At 41.5% G+C, this 23,788-nt stretch overlaps 1 protein-coding gene across 1 annotated transcript in view; it reads right to left on the bottom strand.

Moving 5' to 3' along the window:
* METTL16 (methyltransferase 16, N6-methyladenosine) overlaps window positions 1–23,788 on the bottom strand; it is an 82,866-nt gene that overhangs the window by 41,990 nt on the left and 17,088 nt on the right. Inside the window, exons 3-4 of the mRNA XM_049782391.1 lie at window positions 14,219–14,418; window positions 2,458–2,598 (exon numbers count right to left, since the gene is read on the bottom strand). Coding sequence (XP_049638348.1) covers window positions 2,458–2,598; window positions 14,219–14,418 — 341 coding nt within the window. The remainder of the gene's footprint in view (window positions 1–2,457; window positions 2,599–14,218; window positions 14,419–23,788) is intronic.

The following is a 23,788-nucleotide window of genomic DNA, read 5'->3' as shown; positions in this document are numbered from 1 at the left end:
AAAACGAACAAAATAATGTATAAAATTATGTATAAATATATAATCAATATATAATTTATAATATACATATATAAAATGTATAGTAATATATAAAACACATTAATAATATGAGTATCATCCCTTATGATAATGTTTATCAATGATAAAAAATAAATTTCTTCCATAAATGAACACCAGGTTTAGTTTTTTGTTTGTTTATTTTATTTTTGGGTCACACCCAGCGCTTAGGGGCTACTTACTCTTGGCTCTACGCTCAGAAATCGCCCCTGGCAGGCTCGGGGGACCATATGGGAAGCCGGGATTCGAACAAACCACCGTCCTTCTGTGTGCCAGGCAAATGCCCTATCGCTGTGCTATCTCTCCGGCCCCAACACCAAATATAGTTACTGTCATGTTTCTGGTCTGTTTTGGAGCCACATTTGGCAGTGCTCAAAGTCTACTGTTTGCTCTCTGCTCAGGAAACACTACTGGCAAAGCTCAGGGCATCATATGTCATGCTGGGGAGGGAGCCTGGGCCAGCTGCAAGCAAAGCAAACATCCTACTTGCCATACTATCTGTCTGGTTCTATTGTCTTTATGGTTTGAAGATATTCAGTGTGAACAAACTCTAAATGTATATTGACATATGCACTCCTAGAGAAATACAAGAGTAGGTAATTGATAGCTTATAGACACATTTTCATTAACTCATTGATATATAATAATGTTTTATGTGTGTTTCTGTTTAAAAATACCTTATTAATATATAGTGATGGTTACTTAATATTGAACCCCTGTCAATAGCACTATAACCCATGTTAGAATGAAGAATCCAACACATTAAAATTTTTTTTGAAAAAAAAAAATTGGGGAGGAGGAGGTCACACCCAACTGCGCTCAGGGGTTACTCCTGACTCTATGCTCAAAAATTGTTCCTGACAGGCTCAGGGGACCATATGGGATGCCGGGATTCGAACCCCGTCCTTCTGCATGCAAGGCAAACACCCTACCTCCATGCTATCTCTTTGGCCCCAACACATAAAAATTTTTTTCTTTCTATTTTTTTTAAGCTACACCTGGTAATTCTCAGGGGTTACTCCTGGCTCTGCACTCAGTAATCACTCTTGGCAGGCTCAAGGTACCATATGAGATGCTGGGGATTGAACATGGGTTAGTCCCAGGCAAGGCAAATGCCCTACCTACTATATATATAGCTCAGAACCCAAACAACACATTTATTTTCAAAGACATAACACAGGCTCTGGGACCAGAGCGGTGGCACAGGTGGTAGGGCATTTGCCTTGAATGCGCTAACCTAGGACAGACCCCGGCGTCCCATATGGTCCCTCCAGCCAGGGGCGATTTCTGAGTTCATAGCCAGGAGTAACCCCTGAGCGTCACCGGGTGTGGCTCCCCCCCCAAAAAACAAACAAAAAACAAAAAACACAGCACTTAAGATTGTATTTGTAGTCATTTTTCATTTTGGAGTCACACCTGGGGGTGGTCAGGGCTTAACCTGTTTCTGCACTCAGGAACACTCCTGATGAGACTCCAGGGATGATATGTAGTACCAGAGATCAGACCTGCCCAGGTCAGCCATATTAAAGGGAAGTGTCCTACCCACTACACTATAGCTCTGGCCCTAGGAGTCATTCAAAACAGGTAAATCTAAAACATCTCAAAAATGCTATTGCAAATTGCACTAAACAGATCAAAATCAAAAACAAAAGCACCCAGGAAATAAGAAAGCTGAACGTTGTCTCATTCAATTCTATTAAAAACACACATGTTCCTAACCTACAATTTCCACCAATCTGTACATCAATGAATGACTACAGAAGAACCAGAATATTGATGCTAGCATTAAAATAACCCCAAGTTCGGGTCAGAAATAGTTTAGAGGGTATGTCACTTGTCTTACTAAATGGTCCCTGATCCACCAGGTGTCATTCATAGGAATATAGAGTAAGGAGCAAGCCTTGAACAATGCTAGGTGACCACAAAATAAATAAAAAGACACCCCCCCATCCTCAAAAATAACCCCAAGTAGGTTATTTTAGCAAGTAGAAAAATTTCCAAATATAGACTACACAAATTATAAACATCGACTATATTTACCACATATTTTTACCACATATTTTAATAACTTTCACAATAAAACAGCAAACCCAAAATACCAAGTCCTCAATTAACAAAGTTTGCATAAATATGCTTAAATAAACAAAATATGAGTTGTATTTTTTTTGGTTTTTGGTCACACCTGGCAGCACTCAGGGGTTACTCCTGGCGCTATGCTCAGAAATCGCTCCTGGCAGGCTCAGGGGACCATATGGGATGCTGGGATTCGAACCACCAACCTTCTGCATGAAAGGCAAAAACGTTTTACTTCCATGCTATCTCTCCAGCCCCAAGGTGAGTTGTATTAAATCAGAAAGGTTAATAAAGTTTTAAAAGGCATTATTATTTTGTAGTGCTAACCTTTTATGAGATCAGATAAATTGTTCTGTTCCACATTTTTCTTTGCATAGTTGAAGCACATATCATCTACTTCCGTTGCAAGAAAATACCAGCCATTTAAAGTTGTTCCTAGTAAAGGATAGATGCAAGATGCCCCAGTACCTAGTAAAATAAAAATTAAAAACATAATGTGAACAGCTGAAAAAGAGGTGAGAATAAAAAGTACAAATGCCATTCTTGGGTTGGGCTCCTCTCCAAAATGTTGTTCTTAGAAACCACAGTCTTAACAATTGCTACCTGATTCTACACATAGCTATAGTGCTTGCATTCTCTAGTCATTTCATGCACAACAGTCCTGCCTCATAATTAGATATAAATTTCCTAGAGGGCAGAAATCTTTCTGCTCTCTTATGTGTTATTTTAAATACAGGATGCTGGTGATCAAAAAACACATGACAGATTAACTGAAAATTGTCCAAACTCAATTTAATTTACTTTGTTAAAAGTTTGCTTAGAGGCCCGGAGAGATAGCACAGCGGCGTTTGCCTTGCAAGCAGCCGATCCAGGACCAAAGGTGGTTGGTTCGAATCCCGGTGTCCCATATGGTCCCCGTGCCTGCCAGGAGCTATTTCTGAGCCAGAAGTAACCCCTGAGCATAGCCAGGTGTGGCCCAAAAACCAAAAAAAAAAAAAAAAAAAAGGTTGTTTAGAGGCCTCAGTGGTGCACTAAGGCCAGTGTACCTCTGTGATAGAACATGCTTCACACATAAGGGTCCACATTAGATTAATGAACTTAGATCAATAAAACATCCAGTTTTCTACAAATAGAAGAGAGCATGAGAAAAAGGGTAAGGTGCTTGAAGTGAATGTGGCCAACCCTGGTTTGATCACTAGCACCACATATGGTCCTCCAATCAATATCAAGGTCACTTTTGAGAAGAGAGCCAGGAATCTATCTGCCCTCAGGGGCAGATAGACAGACAGTACATCATGTTGGGAATTTGCCTTACATATGAAGGATCTAGGTTAGATCATGGGAATCCCATGGGAATCCCAGAGCTCACTAGGAATGATCCATGAACAGGTCAGAAGGAAGTCCTCAGCAAGAGCATGAATCCCAAAACAAAAATCCAAACCGGAGTAACCCCTAGCACTGTGTAAACTTCTCCCCCAAACTCCACAGTGAGATAAAGAAAGAGAAAAATAGCCAAAAACCTCTACAGGGAATTAATTTCTTAGACACAGACACTTGAAAAGACATTTAATGCAGATCAAAAAATATTCTCATTTGCTGGGGCCGGAGTAGTGGCACAAGTAGTAGGGCGTTTGCCTTGCAAACGCTAACCTAGAACTGACCCCAGTTCGAAATACAGCATCCCATATGGTCCCCAAGCCAGGAGTGATTTCTGAGCGCATAGTAGTAATTCCTGAGCATCACCAGCTGTGGCCCCTCCCAAAAAAAAATCATTTGGGGCTGGAGAGATACTATAGAGGGGAAGGTGCTTGCAGCCTACATGGTCCTGAGTACCACCAAAAGTATAGAGCCAGAAGAAAGCCCTGAGCACTGCAGGAGGGTATGGCCCAAAACCAAAGTAAATAAGCAAATAAACAGAATTGTCATTAGCCTGCTGCATATTCTGGGCAAAAAGCACTCAACTGGTTTTGGAAACAGAATCCGTAACTGTGAGTTGGATTACATACTAACTACAAATACTATTTCTATAACCATTGACTAATCTAGGCCAATATGATGAAAAAAAAAAACGTATTTAAATAAGAAAAAGAAATCAGGTCAGATGATAGTGTACTTGTTGTCTTGCATATCAACTTGCACTTGATACATAGTATTCAATATGGTGCCCCAGTAGTGCCAGGAATAATTCCTGAGTGCAGAGCTAGGAACAACCCGAGTATCACTGAATATGGCCCCCCCAAAAATAAAAAAGTCAGAAATTATATTTTTTAATATTTTTGCTATCATGACATTTTTTGTTTTTAATTTTATTAAAATTTAATTTTATTAAAGGTAATGTGGTCTACAATAGTGTTAAAATTATGCTTTTAGGGCCCGGAGAGATAGCACAGCAGTGTTTGCCTTGCAAGCAGCCGATCCAGGACCAATGGTGGTTGGTTTGAATCCCAGTGTCCCATATGGTCCCCCGTGCCTTCCAGGAGCTATTTCTGAGCAGACAGCCAGGAGTAACCCCTGAGCACCGCCGGGTGTGACCCAAAAACAGAAAAAAAAAAAAAAAAAAAAAAACAAAACAGAAATATATATATGTGCTTTTGGGGTACAATGTTACTATAAAACACTCATGCCAAGGTGACTATATCCTTCCACCAGAACTTCGGTTCCTCTAGCTCAGTGGTTCTCAAACAGTGGGGCGCACCCCCCAGGGGAGGTGCGAGGCTCCATGAAGGGGGGCACGTTTGACCTCAGCAAATACTGTCATAACAAGCTAAGCCCCGTGTTTATGTCTCTGTATGTCTCTGGAGCTGAGAGTTGCTGTGTCCTGCTTCAAAACCCCTGCTTTGAAAAGCTATGCATTGCAAAACGTACTCATTGTAGCCATTAATCCAGACATCACCTCTGATTAAAAAATCAGCTCAAATTATTTTAAATATTTTTGTTTTGCAGGTTAATTTTCTTAAATAAAGATACTATTTACAGTCACACGGGGCATGAAAAATGTTTTCTTCTTTCTAGTGGGACATGGCAGAAAATAATTGAGAAGCACTGCTCTAGCTCACAATCCCCCAATCTGCCTTCCATTTCCTCCCCCACTTAGCAACCTCAGTTCTCTTATCAGAGTCTAAGGGCTTGTTTTCAGTGGCCATTGTCTGTACCCTTGCTTTGTTTCTTAATATACCACACATGTATGAGGTCATGTATTTGTCTTCTTCCTGACATTTTTCACTAAACATGACACCTTTCTAGTTCTACTCATACTATAGCAAAATTCAAAATTTCACCTTTTCTTATTATATCAGTGTAAATATATCATAATTTTTTTTTGTGTTTGAAATTTTATTTTATTTTATTTTTTGGTTTTTGGACCACATCCGGCAGTGCTCAGGGCTTACTCCTGGCTATCTGCTCAGAAATAGCTCCTGGCAGGCATGGGGGACCATATGGGACACCTGGATTCGAACCAACCACCTTAGGTCCTGGGTTGGCTGCTTACAAGGCAAATGCCACTGTGCTATCTCTCTGGCCCCAAATAGTTTTATTAAAAGAAACTTACTTAGATAGGACCAGAGTGGGTAGGGTGCTTGCTGACCTAGGTTCAATTCCAGGCATTCCAAATGGTCCCTTGAACACTGCCAGGGATGATCCTTGAGTGTAGAGCCAGGAATAAGCCCTGAGGTATGCCCTCCAAAACAAATATAAACCTTAAAGAAGAAATGTGAGGGGACAGAAAAACAGAGATACATTTCAGGAGAACATGAGCTTTAACAGCAGAAAAAAACCAAGAGTACAAGAGATATAGGCCAATCTGCAGAATGGTAAATGAGTCTATTGTTTTTGTTGTTGTTTATATTATTTATTTATTTTTGCCTTTTGTTTTAGGGCCAATCTCATAGCATCCTTGGGCTCAGAGATCATATGTGGTGCTGGGGAGAGAACCTAGCTTGGCCACCTGAAAGGCGTGTGACCCTCACGCTATATTATTACTCTATCCACTGTTGTTTTTTGAATGTGTGTAGTACTGGAGATCAAATCCAGGATCTCATAAATTCAAGACATGAGTTTTACTTCTGAATCAAAATTCCAGTCCAAAATTGTTTCACTGCTGTTGTTATAGTGTGGATCACCCCCGAAGGTGCTCAAAAGTGCTCAAGGCTATACTTGGTGGTGCTTGTGGGAACCAAAAGGTGCCAAGGATTAAATCCAGGGCTTTAAACTTGCAAAGCTTATTGCTGTACAACTCTTTTTTTTTTTTTTTTTTGGTTTTTTGGGCCAACCCGTTTGATGCTCAGGAGTTACTCCTGGCTAAGCGCTCAGAAATCACCTCTGGCTTGGGGGGACCATATGGGACGCCAGGGGATTGAATCTCGGTCCTTTCCTTGGCTAGCGCTTGCAAGGCAGACACCTTACCTCTAGCGCCACCTCACCAGCCCCTGCTGTACCACTCTTAAGATTCTTCCCTGTCTTCTGTGTACTATAATGTCCTTATCTACTCATCTTCCTTTTGGGCATTTGGGATATTTCTTTTTTTTTTTTTTTCATTTGGGATATTTCTATCTTGGCTATTATAAACAGTAAGATGAAGACAGCATGCACAAGTATTTCTTTCTTTTTTTTTTTTTTTTTTGGTTTTTGGGCCACACCCGGCCGTGCTCAGGGGTTACTCCTGGCTGTCTGCTCAGAAATAGCTCCTGGCAGGCACGGGGGACCATATGGGACACCGGGATTCGAACCAACCACCTTTGGTCCTGGATCGGCTGCTTGCAAGGCAAACGCCGCTGTGCTATCTCTCCGGGCCCTCGTATTTCTAAAGTAGTGGTTTTTTATGTTCTTGGAATAGATATCAATAAGGAACAGAAATACTGGATCATAATGGTAGTTCTATTTTAAGTTTTGAGATGTCTCTTGACCATTTCCAACCAGACAAACAAGATAAAAATCCCAACAGTGAATAATGAAGGTTCCTTTTTCTTTTTTTTTTTTTTTTTTTTTTGGTTTTTGGGCCACACCCGGTAATGCTCAGGGGTTACTCCTGGCTATGTGCTCAGAAGTTGCGGACCATATGGGACACCGGGGGATCGAACCGCGGTCCGTCCAAGGCTAGCGCAGGCAAGGCAGGCACCTTACCTTTAGCGCCACCGCCCGGCCCCTGAAGGTTCCTTTTTCAATGTACGCTTGCCAGCACTTCTTTTTTTCCCTTAATGGCAATTTTTTGTGGGGAGGGCACACTTAGTGGTACTCAGACAGAGGACCATAGAGGATGCTGTGGATCAATTCAAGTTGGCCACATGCAAGGCAAACACCCTACCTTACATACTACTGCTTCACCGCTCTTTCTTTTTTTTTTTTTTTTTTTTTGGTTTTTGGTTTTTGGGCCACACCCAGCGGTGCTCAGGGGTGACTCCTGGCTGTCTGCTCAGAAATAGCTCCTGACAGGCACGGGGGACCATATGGGACACCGGGATTCGAACCAACCACCTTTGGTCCTGGATCAGCTGCTTGCAAGGCAAACACTGCTGTGCTATCTCTCCGGGCATTTCACCACTCTTTCTGACCTTGTTTTGATATAAACCATTCTACCTGGTGTGAGTAGCTATCTCGTTGGAAATGCCAATGTTTCTCCTGATGGCCTAGCGAAGCCAATCTACAACAGCTACTTACTTTAGGTGTCCTTTTTCCAATTACATTTTGGAACAAATGTTCCAAATTACAAATTTGGAACAAACTAAAATGTTTGTTTGAAGTGGTAAAAGTTATTGATAATATTAACCCAGGCTCATATTACACTTACCTTCTTGAGCATTCATTGAAAGAATTGATTGCTAGTGTCTTTCTCCTCATTAAGTATTTTCATTCTCTTTGGTGGAGGGGGTAATTGGATTTTTGGTCCTGACCTTGTAAAGCTTGCTATCCACTCCTGACATTGCAGGGGAAGCAGATGGACAGACTATGTGATAATACACACACACATAAATATATACATATATAAATCAACTTTTTTTTTTTTTTTGTGGTTTTTGGGTCACACCCGGCAGTGCTCAGGGGTTATTCCTGGCTCCAGGCTCAGAAATTGCTCCTGGCAGGCACGGGAGGACCATACGGGACGCCGGGATTCGAACTGATGACCTCCTGCATGAGAGGCAAACACCTTACCTCCATGCTATCTCTCCGGCCCCATTGTTTTTTTTTTTTTTTTTTTTTTTTGGTTTTTGGGCCACACCCATTTGACGCTCAGGGGTTACTCCTGGCTATGTGCTCAGAAATCGCCCCTGGCTTGGGGGACCATATGGGACACGGGGGGATCGAACCGTGGTCTGTTCCTTGGCTAGCGCTTGTAAGGCAGATACCTTACCTCTAGCGCCACCTTCCCGGCCTAAATCAACTTTGTTAACATGGTCAGAATAGTGTTAATATTTATGGTTTGACATAATTTTTTGATTCTCTTTTATTTGGTTTTGGGTCATAACCAGCAATCCTCAGAGTTACTTCTGACTCTGCATTCAGAAATTACTGCTGGTGCTGAGTGTGTGTGTGTGTAGTGGTGGGGGACCATGTTCAGAGAACCATATTAAATGCCAAGGTCTGAACCCAGGTTGGCTGCATGCGAAGCAAGCATCCGACCCTTTGTACTAGCATTCTGGTCCCTTAAATCTTAATTCATAAAACCAAAAAGCATCTAATTTACTCAGGAAGCTGAATAACTTTCAAAAATGAGTAGTCATTGCAATGATAAATAAAAATAGAAAGCTTGTAATTATAGAATTAGAGTCTGAGGAAAGAATTTATATAAAACCCTAATTAGAATGAATATTTCAGCAAGAGAGCTCCTGTGAAAAGCGAAAATCCATTAACCTTCTATATCCCTATGTGCTATAATAGAAGGTTTGGGGCAGAACTAAAATAAATTAGTACCAAATAGGTGCTCAAGTCTTTTATATACCCATCAGCCAATGTTTTGCATGTACAGAAAACGACTTTATTTTATTTATTTATTTTTTGGTTTATTATTATTATTATTATTTTTTTTTTTTTTTTTTTTTTGTTACTCCTGGCTGACTGCTCAGAAATAACTCCTGGCAGGCATGGGTGGCCATATGGGACACCTGGATTCGAACCAACCACCTTAGGTCCTGGATGGGCTGCTTGCAAGATAAACACCGCTGTGCTATCTCTCTGGGCCCTCGCTTTATTTTTATATAGAACTTACATTCACATGGAGTACTCAGAATGTTGCATGCTTTTAAAAAATGAATATTGAGAGAACCTATTAAAATAATTCAATATATTATTTACTGTACACCTACTATGTACCAGAAAATTTTATAGGTCTTGCACCACAGAAATAGGCCTAGTGCTTTACAATTTAATGGCGAAGAAAGATTTTAATCGGGGCTGGAGAGATAGCATGGAGGTAAGGCGTTTGCCTTTCACGCAGAAGGTCATTGGTTCGAATTCCGGCATCCCATATGGTCCCCTGAGCCTGCCAGGAGCAATTTCTGAGCGTGGAGCCACAAGCTGCCTGAGCTGCCGAATGTGACCCAAAAACTAAAAAAAGAAAAAAAAAAAAAAAAAGAAAGAAAGATTTTAATCAAGGGCCCAGAGAGATTGTTCAATGAGCTGGGCACATGCACAAACCAAAACACTGGGGGGAAAAAAAGACATCAAGAAAGAACACTAGGGCTGGAGCAATAGCATAGAAGATAGGGCATTTGCCTTGCAAATAGCCAATCCAGGCTCAATCCCTGGCATCCCATGTGGTTCCCCAAGCCTGCCAGGAGTGTTTTCTGAGTGTGGAGCCAGGACTAACCCGAATGGCTGTATCTTCCCGGATAGTCTGCTTTGGGCTAAAAATTTGGGGCCTTCTAAGAAGGGGTGTGGCCAGATTCCCCTTTCTGCCTGAAGACAAAGCAGCCCATATCCACACCCAAAACCCAGTCAGAAATGGCCTGCTCCAATATTTAACTTTATTAGGCTGCTAAGTCAACCAAATTTGTTCTAGATCTATTATAGATCCTGGACCTTGCAGCCCTAAGTGGCCACAAAACATCTCAGAATTTCTTTCTTTCTTTTTTTTTTGTTTTTTCAGGCCACACTTGTTTGATGCTCAGGTGTTACTCCTGGCTCAGTGCTCAGAAATTGCCCCTGGGGGAACCATATGGGACGCTGGGGGATGGAACCATGGTCCTTTCTTGGCTAGCGCTTGCAAGGCAGATGCCTTACCTCTAGCGCCACCTCACCGCCCCCTCAGAATTTCATAGTTGTGTCAATCCAGTAGACTCACAGCATATCTGGTGAGAAAGTTACAAAGAAAAACGCAAAGCTCAGTGAGTCTAAACAGAAACACAAAAGGCTCAATTGGCATCAACCACAGTTCGATAGATCCTTAGACAATGACATTAGTAATGCCATTGAGAAATAGGGCCCGGAGAGATAGCACAGCGGCGTTTGCCTTGCAAGCAGCCGATCCAGGACCAAAGGTGGTTGGTTCGAATCCCGGTGTCCCATATGGTCCCCCGTGCCTGCCAGGAGCTGTTTCTGAGCAGAGAGCCAGGAGTAACCCCTGAGCACTGCCGGGTGTGGCCCAAAAACCAAAAAAAAAAAAAAAAAAAAAAAAAAAAGAGAAATAATAACCACTATTTATGGGGCCGGAGAGATAGCAGGGAGGTAAGGCGTTTGCCTTTCATGCAGAAGGTCATCGGTTCGAATTCCGGCGTCCCATATGGTCCCCCGTGCCTGCCAGGAGTAACCCCTGAGCACTGCCGGGTGTGACCCAAAAACCACACACACACACACAAAAAAAAAGAAATAATAACCACTATTTCAAAGTGATCCTTATTGACCTAAGGTTTAATCATTCTATTGCCATTGTGTTGTAACAAACAATATGAAGGAAATTTGTGCTTGCAAGGGGGCAAGTCTGGGGTAGTGGGTGGGACACTGATGGAGGGAAGGTCACACTGGTGGTTGAATAGATTTTTGAATATTTTTGTTGTTGTTGCTGTTGCTGTTGTTTTGGTTTTTGGGTCACACCTGGCAGCACTCGGGGGTTACTGCTGGCAGGCTCGGGGGATCATATGGGATGCCGGGATTTGAACCACCGTCCTTCAAGCAAATGCCCTAACTCCATGCTATCTCTCCGGCCCCAGATTTTTGAATATTTAATGCCTGAAAAAACTACATTATGAACAACTTGGTAAATTGTTATATTACAATAAAAATTAAAAAATAAACAACAAATAAAGAAGAAAAGCATAAAATCAGACAATGGAAATTCTAATAGGATAAGTTAAGATTTTAGATTTCTATCACAGGAGAAATAGAAAATCATTAAAGTAGTAAAGAAGCGATCAGATATAAGCTTAGCATATTTTTTGGTGCATTAAGTGGGAAAATGATGGAGGATAAAATAAAAGAGTATGATTAAAAAAAAAGGTCACCAAGAAAAGTGATGGTGACTTAGACTGGAGTGACCACTGAGTGGAGAGTCAGGAGTAAGACCTAAACACTTTTAAGTATGGCCCACAGCAAAAACAAAAAATAAAGTGCCTACTATGTAAATGTGAGACTACATTCCATGCCCAAACCTGTCACGTGCTGAGTGTGGTCCTGGACAGCAATGCTGTTTGAATCTGGCAGCTCTCTATCTCTGTCCAAGGGTGCTGCAAGAAATTTCTGGTTGTCAAGTGTGAGTGAGAACCACGATTTATGGGATGAAACCCTCAAAGAGTATCACTAAAAGAGAAGTGTGAGCATCGCAACCAAGAGGTACATACCCTGGCACGCATATGAATGATTACTGCATCTACCCCTGGCAAGCACTATAGTCAGATTGTGCAAGAACATCAAATTTAAGAGTGTTACTCCCCATGTAGGTGAAACACTCCAGAACATTGAGACTAAAGGCATCTATAAGGAGGAGACAGCACTTTCCAAACAAGTGGAAGCAGAGATAAACAGATGGGACTATATTAAGCTGAGAAACTTCTGCATCTCAAAGGAGATAGTGCCCAGAATACAAAAGCAATCCACTGAATGGGAGAAATTATTCACCCAATACTCATCAGATAAAGGACTAATATCCAAAATTTACAAGGTACTGACAGAACTATACAAGAAAAAAAAACAACTAACCCCATCAAAAATGGGGAGAATGAACAGACACTTTGAAAAAGAAGAAAGGCAAATGGCCAAAAGGCACATGAAAAGATGCTCAACAGCACTAATCGTCAGGGAGATGCAAATCAAAACTACTATGAGGTACCACCTCATGCCACTGAGATTAGCACACATCACAAAAAAGGAAAACAAGCAGGGCTGGCGGGGATGTGGAGAGAAAGGAACTCTTTTTCACTGCTGGTGGGAATGCCGTCTAGTACAACCTTTATGGAAAGCGATATGGAGATTCCTTCACGAACTGGAAATTGAGCTTCCATACGATCCAGCTATACCACTCCTAGGAATATACCCGAGGAACACAAAAATACAATACAAAAATCCCTTCCTTACACCTATATTCATTGCAGCGCTATTTACAATAGCCAGACGCTGGAAACAACCAAGATGCCCTTCAACAGATGAGTGGCTAAAGAAACTGTGGTACATACACACAATGGAATACTATGCAGCCATCAGGAGAGATGAAGTCATGAAATTTTCCTATACATGGATGTACATGGAATCTATTATGCTGAGTGAAGTAAGTCAGAGGGAGAGAGAAAGACGCAGAATGGTTTTACTCATTTATGGGTTTTAAGAAAAATGAAAGACATTTTTAACAGTATCTCAGAGACAAGAGAGATGAGGGCTGGTAGGTGCAGCTCATGACATGAAGCTCATCACATAGAGTGATGAGTGTAGTTGGAGAGATGACTACACTGAAAACTATCATAACAATGTGAATGAATGAGAGAAGTAGAAAGCCTGTCTCGGGGCCGGGCGGTGGCGCTGGAGGTAAGGTGCCTGCCTTGCCTGCGCTAGCCTAGGACGGACCGCGGTTCGATCCCCCGGCGTCCCATATGGTCCCCCAAGAAGCCAGGAGCAACTTCTGAGCGCATAGCCAGGAGTAACCCCTGAGCGTCACAGGGTGTGGCCCAAAAACAAAAAAAAAAAAAAGAAAGCCTGTCTTGAGTATAGGTGTGGGGGGGTGAGGAGGAGGGAGATCTGGGAAATTGGTGGTGGGAATGTTGCACTGGTGAAGGGGGGGTGTTCTTTACATGACTGTAATCATACAACTATAATCATATTTGTAATCACGGTGTTTAAATAAAGATAATTATAAAAAAAAAAAAGAGTGTGACTCCCAGCACAAATCACAAGCAAAGGGGTTTGAGCCTAGTTAAGCACCATAACCTAAAGTGTGAACATCAAAGCCAAACATATATGCTGCTCCAGTTATGACAGCAGCAGCAGAAGCAATAAGAATAGCAACAGCCAGGCATGTGCTCCTTTCATATGTCTCCATTCTAAAGTTCTTTTATCCCTTTCTTCAGATTTGGTGCTGATAATACCTTCCCCTTTCAGAAGAAATCAATGGCAGAAAAGACTAGATATAGCAATTAAGACCAGTAATATATATAACTAGATTCTTTATTGTTGCTGTTTTGTTTTTGGATCTTACCCAGCCATGTCCAGGGAAAATTTCTGGCTCTTCTCTCAGGGGTCATAGCTGGTAGGCCCAGGGGACCATAAGGGGTGTTAAGAGATCGAACCTAGATTGGTCACATGAAAAGCAAGTACCCTACTTGCTGTACTATCTCCCTGGCCCTGAAACTAGATTCTTTCATACAGATGCCCAGTAAAAAAGGTTCACAGCAAATATGACCTTGCAAATTTAAGAAACTTATAATCAGCCATAAAAGAATTCTAAACCTCGGGGCCAGTGAGGTGGCGCTAGAGGTAAGGTGTTTGCATTGCAAGCGCTAGCCAAGGAAGGACCTCGGATCGCGGTTCAATCCCCCGCATCCATATGGTCCCCCCAAGCCAGGGGCAATTTCTGAGCACTTAGCCAGGAGTAACCCCTGAGCATCAAACGGGTGTGGCCCCCCCCCCAAAAAAAAAAGAATTCTAAACCACACATACAGATAAATATCAATACCTATGTCAATGCCTCTCCGGAGAGTACTTTTATCAGAGTCTTGATGACCAATCAGATCTTCCACCCAGTGAATATAGTTGAGTCTCAAGGGAACTGTAGGAATTAGTCTTTCCAGTGGAATATCAATAGAAAGTCCAAAATCTTCTCGCAGGAGAGTACAAGTCAGAGCTCTTACTGCTTCAGGATCTTTAAAATTAAGACTAAGATGGAGAAAAAACAAAGCAGAACTCATTAGTAAGATCTACTCACTGTACAAGTTCTATGTCAGACAGGTAATATCAAATATTTGAATTTTCTAGGAGATAAATAAAAAGAGTTACACAGAAGATTCAATCTGTGGCATATATATGTATATATATATATATGTATATACATATATATGTTTAACACAATCAAAGAACATGAGCAACAATATAAATATTCACCAAAATATTGTATTTGAGGGCTGAAGAGACAACTTAAAAGGCTGGAATGCATACTTTCATGCAGGAGGCCCAGGTTTGATCACTATACCGCACAATCCAGTCACTATGGAGGGAGCAAAGACCAAGCATCAAAACTACAATTAAAACAATGCATTCCACATGGCCAGAGAACAAGAGTACCTCTTTCTATTCCTACATGATTGTCTTCTTAGTTAGTTATGTGACTGGACAAGTTTCAAGATTACCACCTCAGATGCAAAATGGAATTAATAGTACCTAAATCATATTGCTACTGGGAGGGAATATATAGAAAGTTACTTAGATAATGCCTACTCTGAGTAACTATTTTATAAATTTGGCTATTTCTAGTATTATCATTAACATCACTTGACACTAGCATTGTCTGAAGTAGATGGTGTATAAAATATTAAATAGGGACCAGGGAGAAAGTATCAAGGTAGAGATTCATGAATGCACATGACTCTAGTTCAGTCCCCACCACCATAGGGCCCCAAGCACTGCCAGAAACAACACCTAAGCAGAGAGTTGGGAGTAGTCTCTACTACTGCTAGGTGTGGCCCAAAAATAAAAAAGAAATGTGCTATTTTAAGTATTTTGATGCTAAATGCTTCTATACTAAAATATATATATATATATATATATACTTTTTTTTTTTTTTCGGGCCACACTCATTTGATGCTCAGGGGTTACTCCTGGCTAAGCGCTCAGAAATTGCCCCTGGCTTGGGGGGACCATATGGGACGCCAGGGGATCGAACCACGGTCCTTCCTTGGTTAGTGCTTGCAAGGCAGACAGACACCTTACCTCTAGCGCCACCTCGCCGGCCCCTATATATACATATTTTAAAAAAAATCAACAGATCTTGGGCCCGGAAAGATAGCACAGTGGCGTTTGCCTTGCAAGCAGCCGATCCAGGACCAAAGGTGGTTGGTTCGAATCCTGGTGTCCCATATGGTCCCCTGTGCCTGCCAGGAGCTATTTCTGAGCAGACAGCCAGGAGTAACCCCTGAGCACCGTTGGGTGTGGCCCAAAAACCAAACCAAACCAAAACAAAACAACAGATCTTATTTATCCTTTCTATTCCTTTCTTGATCATCGAATTATGAATCATTTTGAAAAATAATCAGATGTCTGAATAACAAAACAGAAGCAAGAGTATTGGTCCTCAGGCTTTACCCCTTCCTCTCCCAACACCAACGGGGGGGGGGGGGGAGGACACATGGGGTGGATGGCAGGCCGATGCAGCACTGGTGTATGTCGGGACATTACGTTGTGACATTCACTGGTATTTTTTCTTCTGATTGGTCTCCATTTCAAAAACCGCGCGGGTACCATATTTATTTAAAATAAAAATGGGAGGATAGATTCTCAGTTTGGGAAGAGACCAGTTCAGGTGGGAGTACCATATATTTTCAAAATAAAAATGAGAGGATGAACTCTCAGGCTGGGAAGAGGCCAGTACTCTTTACCTACTTGTTTACTCTCAGCGGCCTCCTGGCCTCTTTCTTCTTTCATTGTGTAACTGTGGTTGATACCATACTAGGTTTTTGATTAGTTCCCATAAACGGTGACAATTGAGTCCACTGTCTTAAGTTAGACTGTTTATTTTCCCCACTTTTTATCTTTTCTCCTCTTTGTGAACTGTTTAATAATGTATTTTGGTGAAAGAGTCCTTCTCTATCTTTCCTTCCCTTTGTTATTTGCTAAATAAGGAAGTTTGTAGAAGTGTCCCTCCATTTAACGTTTATAGAAGAACCAAGTCAATTGTATTGTTGGACTTGTTCTAGCATCCCCATAGGCACCAATCTCCCCATGTGATACTGTTCTTCCTTTGCATAGGCACATTAAAATGGGAAATTATATACAAACACATTCTTATAGAGATGGGAACACACAAATTTTCTTAAACGGTGACAATTGTGTCCACTGTCTTAAGTTAGATTGTTTATTTTCCCCACTTTTTCTCTTTTTTTCTCTTTGTGAACTGTTCAATAAGAAATTTTGGTGAAAGAGTCCCTGAGTTTAATGCTTATGTTTGAACCAGGTCATGGGGATTGTTGGACTTGTTCTTGCAGCCCCCTTATGCACTGATAACGCTAGGTGGCATTATTCCTTGTTTGCATGGGCACATTAAAATGGAAAATACTATACATACAAATAAGTTCTTATCTAATAGAGATAGGAACACACAAATCTTGTGGTGCAATGGAACCTTACACCCTGAACATTGATATGATGACTTGGCACAGGCCTCAGAGGTTTGGGCATTTTCCAGTCACCCCTGAACCAGGGAAGCCATCTACAAAACATCCAAAGTTGTCTATGACATCACCTGGAAGCAATCCTCTACCAAGGAAGACCCTACTGCTGCTCTGACATCGATTTACTAAAAAGAGTCTTCCCTTAATACTGAGAAGATTTAAACAACAACAACCTGCGTACTGGACAGGGCTTTCTGCATTGCCCTTTAATTCTGAGTTGAAATTAGACGCCGCTCCGCACCATCCTGACTTCAATGTAGGATATACAGATTCCAGGATCTTCAATACAGAAACATGATACCAACAACAGAGACTGTGAAAAATATAACTGTATGGGCACTACAGACAATGACGGGGATTGGACAAACTAGTTTGCCTGGAGCCTAGAAATGGTCTTATGTCAGGAAATTTCAGGGGTAGGGTCTCCTTGTACTTAGGCCAAAGTTTTTCCTTTCCATACTTTGGTGGGCCCATGCAAACGATAACTGCCACTCTAACATTGTTTTTACAGTGCTCCTTTGACTCTAAACCTGTAAGAAACCACTAGTAAAAATATCTGGAACTGCGGAAAAAAAAAAAAAGGTTTACAATAGTGTTAACATATATGCTTTTAGTTACACTAGCATTCTGGGGGATAAAGGAGGGAGGGAGGAAGATAAGGGATATATGCTTGGGAACAGGGATGAAGGGAGGACAACACTGGTGGTGGAAAGGCCCTCATTTATTGTCACTGTGTACCTTAAATATCACTGTGTAAGATTTGTAATTCACTTTGGCCACAATAAAAAAAAAGAAAAAAGAAAAGAAAAAAGAGTATTTTAGCAACAGAGCTAAAATAAAAATTTTAGAAAGGTGGTATGGACCCAGTCATCTCTGTCATGCACAACAATATTCTAAGAGGGGAGTTCAGAAATCTAGACTCTAGTGTTGGCCTTAAAATCAATTACCACCTCCCCACAAACCAATTACCCATAAACTAAAGCTACAGCATAGGTCATGCATCTGCCTTACAGACATGAGGTCTGACTGCCAATGCTATCTCATGAGCCCAGTATGATCCCAGAGCCTCTGCCTTTAGGGATCTCTAATGCCATAGCAAAGTCTGTGATACCAGTGCACAGAAACCAAATGTGAGTGAGCATCACAACGAGAATGTGCAAGAGCATCAGTTAAGTGTGTGATCACTGCAACCACAAAAAGGGAAGGAGAATTAAAAATAATTTTTAATTCAGTTCTTAAGTATCAAGTTGTCTCTGTAGAATTAAAGAACTAGACAAAGACAGCTGACATAACTTACAATATTTTTAGTTTAGAAAAACCTAAATTGGGGCGAGCAAGGTGGCGCTAGAGGTAAGGTGTCTGCCTTGCAAGCGCTAGCCAAGAAAGGACCACGGTTCGATCCCCCGGCGTCCCACATGGTCCCCCAAGCCAGGGGCAATTTCTGAGCGCTTAGCCAGGAGTAACCCCTGAGCATCAAACAGGAGTGGCCCGAAAAACCAAAAATAAAAAAAAATAGAAAAATCTAAATTTAATAGCAAAAGAATTAGAGAAAAGAAAAGGACAGGTGGGCCGGAGAGATAGCACAGTAGTGCCTGCCAGGAGCAATTTCTGAGCACAAAGCCATCAGTAACCCCTGAACACCACCAGGTGTGACACCCCGCCAAAAAAGGGCAGGAATAGATTTGGGGAGTACAGGTGTTTGTTGTCTATAGAAAAACTACACCCTATACTTGAATATCCACTTTTTTGTTTTGATGCTCAGGGATTACTCCTGGCTAGGCACTGCTGAGTAATTCCTGGGAACCAAATGGATGCCTAGGAAGAACTGAATTCAGGTCAGTAACATGCAAGGCAAACGCTCTACTTGCTGTACTGCTCTGGCCCCAAATAGTCACTTTCTTACAACCTTTAAGAATGCTTCAGAATATTAATTTGTTGGGGGGAAATGGAAGAGACAAAGAATAAAATGACATAATTTATGTCAGAACCTTGACAGAAAGATGACAATAGTAGAATCTCAGGATAGTAGAGTGACTAAAATACTATAAAGCAATAACACTTTGAAGCAACCTAGTTCCAAGTCATGGTTTCCAAGTATCATATCAGTCACTAAAATGAATTAGATTTGAGGGAGGAGAAGTACAAGAAGGGACCATAGGGTGTATATTTTATATGTGGCTGACCTGAGTTTGGTCCCTGATACCCCATATGGTCTCCCATGAGTCCTGCCAGGAGTGGTCCTTGAGCGCAAAGCCAGAAGTTAGTCTTGAGCACTGCCGGGTGTGGTCCAAGAAAGAAAAAGAAGGGGCCCGGAGAGATAGCACAGCAGTGTTTGCCTTGCAAGCAGCTGATCCAGGACCAAAGGTGGTTGGTTCGAATCCCAGTGTCCCATGTGGTCCCCAGGAGCTATTTCTGAGCAGACAGCCAGGAGTAACCCCTGAGCACTGCCGGGTGTGGCCCAAAAACAACAACAACAACAAAAAAAAAACACGAGCACCTAGAACATTTTGTAGTATCAGAAAATAGAATGGGCTCCAAGAAGATGAGGACAAATTAGTTGCACATGGGTCAGTTTAAAGGGGACTTCCAATGGCCAAATTTGAAGTATTTAAATGAAGAATATTAGAAACAGTATAGACTAATCATGAATAAAAGAATATGAGGTCATTTATTGTTTCAATTTAAAAGTCATCAATGCCTCCCTCCAGAACTTCAAAAATTATAAGAAGTAAATTAAAAAATTTAAAGCACAGAGAAACCTAAAAATATCAAGACAGACACCTAAAAATGGGTCATCAGTGGAAAAAAAAGTAGTAGATAAAAGTCTGAGAGAGGGCACAGCAAACAAGGCACTTGCCTTGTAAACAACTGACCTGGATTTGATTGCTAGCATTAAATCATACGTATGATTTACCTGATCACTATCAGGTGTGGCCACTGAACATAGAGCCAGGAGTAGCACCTAAGTTTGACCAGGTATGGCCCCCAAAACAAATAGAAGTTTGACAACAATATGTATGTGTTTTTAAAGTGTTTCCCCCAAATTATAAATCACAAAGAAAACAGCTACTCTATTTAATATAGGCATCTGATGAATACCACCTTAAACAAATGATCCAAATTACCATCACAAACCATGGGACAAACTGAAATCATGTTTCTATGACACATTGAGAAGAAATTAAGATTTTTTTTTTTTTTTTTTTTTTAGCTTTTTGGGTCACACCCAGTGGTGCTCAGGGGTTACTCCTGGCTGTCTGCTCAGAAATAGCTCCTGGCAGGCACGGGGGACCATATGGGACACCGGGATTTGAACCAACCACCTTTGGTCCTGGATCGGCTGCTTGCAAGGCAAACACCGCTGTGCTATCTCTCCGGGCCCAGAAATCAAGATTTTAAGAAGCATGCAAATGAAATGAAATGCAAGACTGACAGTGATTAGTTTTGTCAATTACTAAAAACTAATTAATTTAAAAGGTGAATTTTGGGGCTGGCGTGGTAGCGCTAGAGGTAAGGTGTCTGCCTTGCCAGCGCTAGCCTAGGAAGGACCGCAGTTCGATCCCCCCGGCGTCCCATATGGTCCCCCAAGCCAGGAGCAACTTCTGAGCGCATAGCCAGGAGTAACCCCTGAGCGTCACCGGGTGTGGCCCCAAAACTAAATAAATAAATAAATAAATAAATAAATAAATAAATAAAGGTGAACTTTACAGTATGTTAACTGTTTCCCAAAAAACAATAACACAGAAATATGTATTGAGTTTTTAAAAATTAGAGAACAGATTAGGCAGACAGGACAGAAAGGAGACCCCCTTCAGTATCACCATGGTGATACTGAATAAGTGAGCCAAAGGTATAAACAACCAAGCAAAGATATGGTTGAGGATAATCTTCTTCTTTTTTTTTTTGTTTTTGTTTTTGTTTTTGGGCCACACCCGGCAGTGCTCAGGGGTTACTTCCAGGCTATCTGCTCAGAAATAGCTCCTGGCAGACACGGGGGGGGGGGGGGGGGGGGGGGGGGGGGGGGGAACGGACCATATGGGACACCGGGATTCGAACCAACCACCTTTGGTCCTGGATCGGCTGCTTGCAAGGCAAACACCGCTGTGCTATCTCTCCGGGCCCCATGGTTGAGGATAATCTTCTAAAACCAAAAGGTTCACTCTGTTCCTAGCAAAACCAATACAGAATTAGCAATACCAAAACATATCCTAGAAAACTTACAAGACTTTAAAATTTAAAAAATCTTTTATACTGGGGCCGGGCGGTGGCGCAAAGAGGTAAGGTGCCTGCCTTGCCTGCGCTAGCCTTGGACGGACCGAGGTTCGATCCCCCGGCGTCCCATATGGTCCCCCAAGCCAGGAGCAACTTCTGAGCGCATAGCCAGGAGTAACCCCTGAGCATTACCGGGTGTGGCCCAAAAACCAAAAAAAAAAAAAAAATCTTTTATACTGTCTTCAGACATCTACACATCACCATTTAACAGAAGAAAAAAGAACATTTACTGTAAAGCTCTAAGAAAAAAATGGAATGCTATTCAACAATTTTATAGTTAGCCAAATTATATGGTAAGCCTGACAATAAGCAGTGTACAAGAATTCCAGGAAATTAGTCCTAGGATCTCTTTATAAATTTTTTTGTTTGTTTTGGTTTTTTTCTTTCATTTTTCTATAAATTTTTTTCTGATTAAAAAATATGACAAAATAAGAGACAAATGTAACTATGGCAAAAGAACTATCAATAAGCATGTTTAGTTAGTTTTTTTTTTTTTTTTGGTCGCATCTGGTGGTGCTAGAGGAATTATGAGTGCCAGGGATTGAACCCATATGCAAAGCATGTGCACTAGCCCTTTAATCTATCTCCCAGGTCCCCTTGGGAGACCTATTTTAACCAGACAACTAAGATTAACACAAGCTAGGGGCCCAAAGGAATAGCACACTGGCTTAGAGTTTCTTAGTTCTCTGGTTGCAAGTGTATAATCACAAATTCAAATCCCCAGTGTCCAACATGTACTGAGCACCATCTGGGCAACTTTATGTTTAAGCATAAGAGTTATAGGGCCGGAGAGATAGCATGGAGGTAAGGTGTTTGCCTTTCATGCAGGAGGTCATCGGTTTGAATCCCGGCGTCCCATATGGTCCCCTGTGCCTGCCAGGAGCAATTTCTGAGCCTGGAGCCAGGAATAACCCCTGAGCACTGCCGGGTGTGACCCAAAAACCACAAAAAAAAAAAAAAGTTATGTGATCCCTGGCACTGCAAGCAATTCCTGGCCGTAAAGTATAAATATTAGCAAAAAAGAAAAAATATATAAGCACCAGGACCAAGAAATGTGGTCTCTGGCAAGAACATGGATAAAGACCACAATGACTCATGATGAGCACCACAATTAGTGAAGGCAAGCCTTGGTGAACACCAGAGCTGAGTACATGAGCACTGCAACCATGATCCCCAGCAAGTACCAAATATGTAAGTGCCCAGCCAGGTGTGTTCAAGCCCATCAAAACATCAATAACAAAGGGAGGTGCTTGGAGTACAGGAGTAACCCCTGAGTGCCGCTGGGTGTGACCCAAAAACCAAAAAAAAAAAAAATAATAATAAAAAAAAATATATATATATAAAATAACTGAATTGCAACTAAATAATAGAATGAAAAATTAAAACTATTATATAATAAAGTTCATTAAAATCTCAGAAGGAGCCTTGCCCACAGCCATCTTCCCATCTGGAAAAAGGCCCAGATCCTTCATCAAGCTTCAGAAGAAAATAATGGCAATTGTTACTTTCCAGGTTACTGGGTCTGGCTAATAACCTCTGTGGAAGTCTCAGAAAGGGAGTTGCAGATTCTCCTTTCTGCATTAACTATAGAAGCCAAACACCACCTCCTACACCCTCCAACAGAAATGGCTCAGCTTCACGATTTAACCCTTTCAAACTGCCAAGCCACCATATTGGTTATAGATCTATTTAACCTAGACCACATGACCACATGCAGCCACACGACACCTCAATATCTAGTAGTAGTGTCAGTCCAGTAGTATCACAGGAAACCTGACGGGAAAGTTACATGGTAATCTACCAAATTTAGTGAGCCTAAATAGTAACAGGGAAGGACCAACTAGCAGCACCAACTACAGTTCTGTAAATACTTGGACTTTAGAAACACCCTGGTGAGATATAACAATCATTTTAAATGAACCCTTATTGATCCAAGTTTTGATCATTTCATTTGCCTTTGTGTTGTAACAAACATCATGAAGTAAATTTGTTTGTGCCCCAGGGAGGCAGGCTACGGTGGTGAGTGGGAAATTGGGGACACTGGTAAAGGACACACCGGTGGTAGAACTGGTGTTTGAACTTGGTAAATCATAGTCATAATAAAAATTAGGAGAAAAAAAAGTCAATTCCAAAATAAATTTGAGAACAATATTTAATCATAAACCTAGGTGGCAAAGGATAAGTAAAAACCAGATCATGCTGCAGAACAGATGAAAGAAAAAGTAATTCACAACAACATAAACACTGTAAACTCCTAAGATTCAGATTAAACCATAAAACCAAAATCAACTACAATAATTTATGCTATAAAATAAAAGCTATGTCTGAAACACAAAAACTGAAAGTAGGGGCTGGAGCAGTGGCACAAGCGGTATGGTGTCTGCCATGCGCGCGCTAGCCTAAGGATGGACCGTGTGGTTCGATCCCCCAGCATCCCAGCCAGGAGTGATTTCTGAGCGCATAACCAGGAGTAACCCCTGAATGTCACTGGGTGTGGCCAAAGAAACAAAAAAAACCCCACAAAATCTGAAAATAGGGTATGGGGAGGATTCTACTGAGCTACATTCATGGTTCTTCCTTAAAATCGCAAA

This window comes from Suncus etruscus, chromosome 1 (genome assembly GCF_024139225.1).
Source record: "Suncus etruscus isolate mSunEtr1 chromosome 1, mSunEtr1.pri.cur, whole genome shotgun sequence".
In the NCBI taxonomy this organism is placed as follows: Eukaryota; Metazoa; Chordata; class Mammalia; order Eulipotyphla; family Soricidae; genus Suncus; species Suncus etruscus.
Note: the sequence above shows the minus strand (reverse complement) of the source record. Positions and strands in the feature narration are given on the sequence as shown.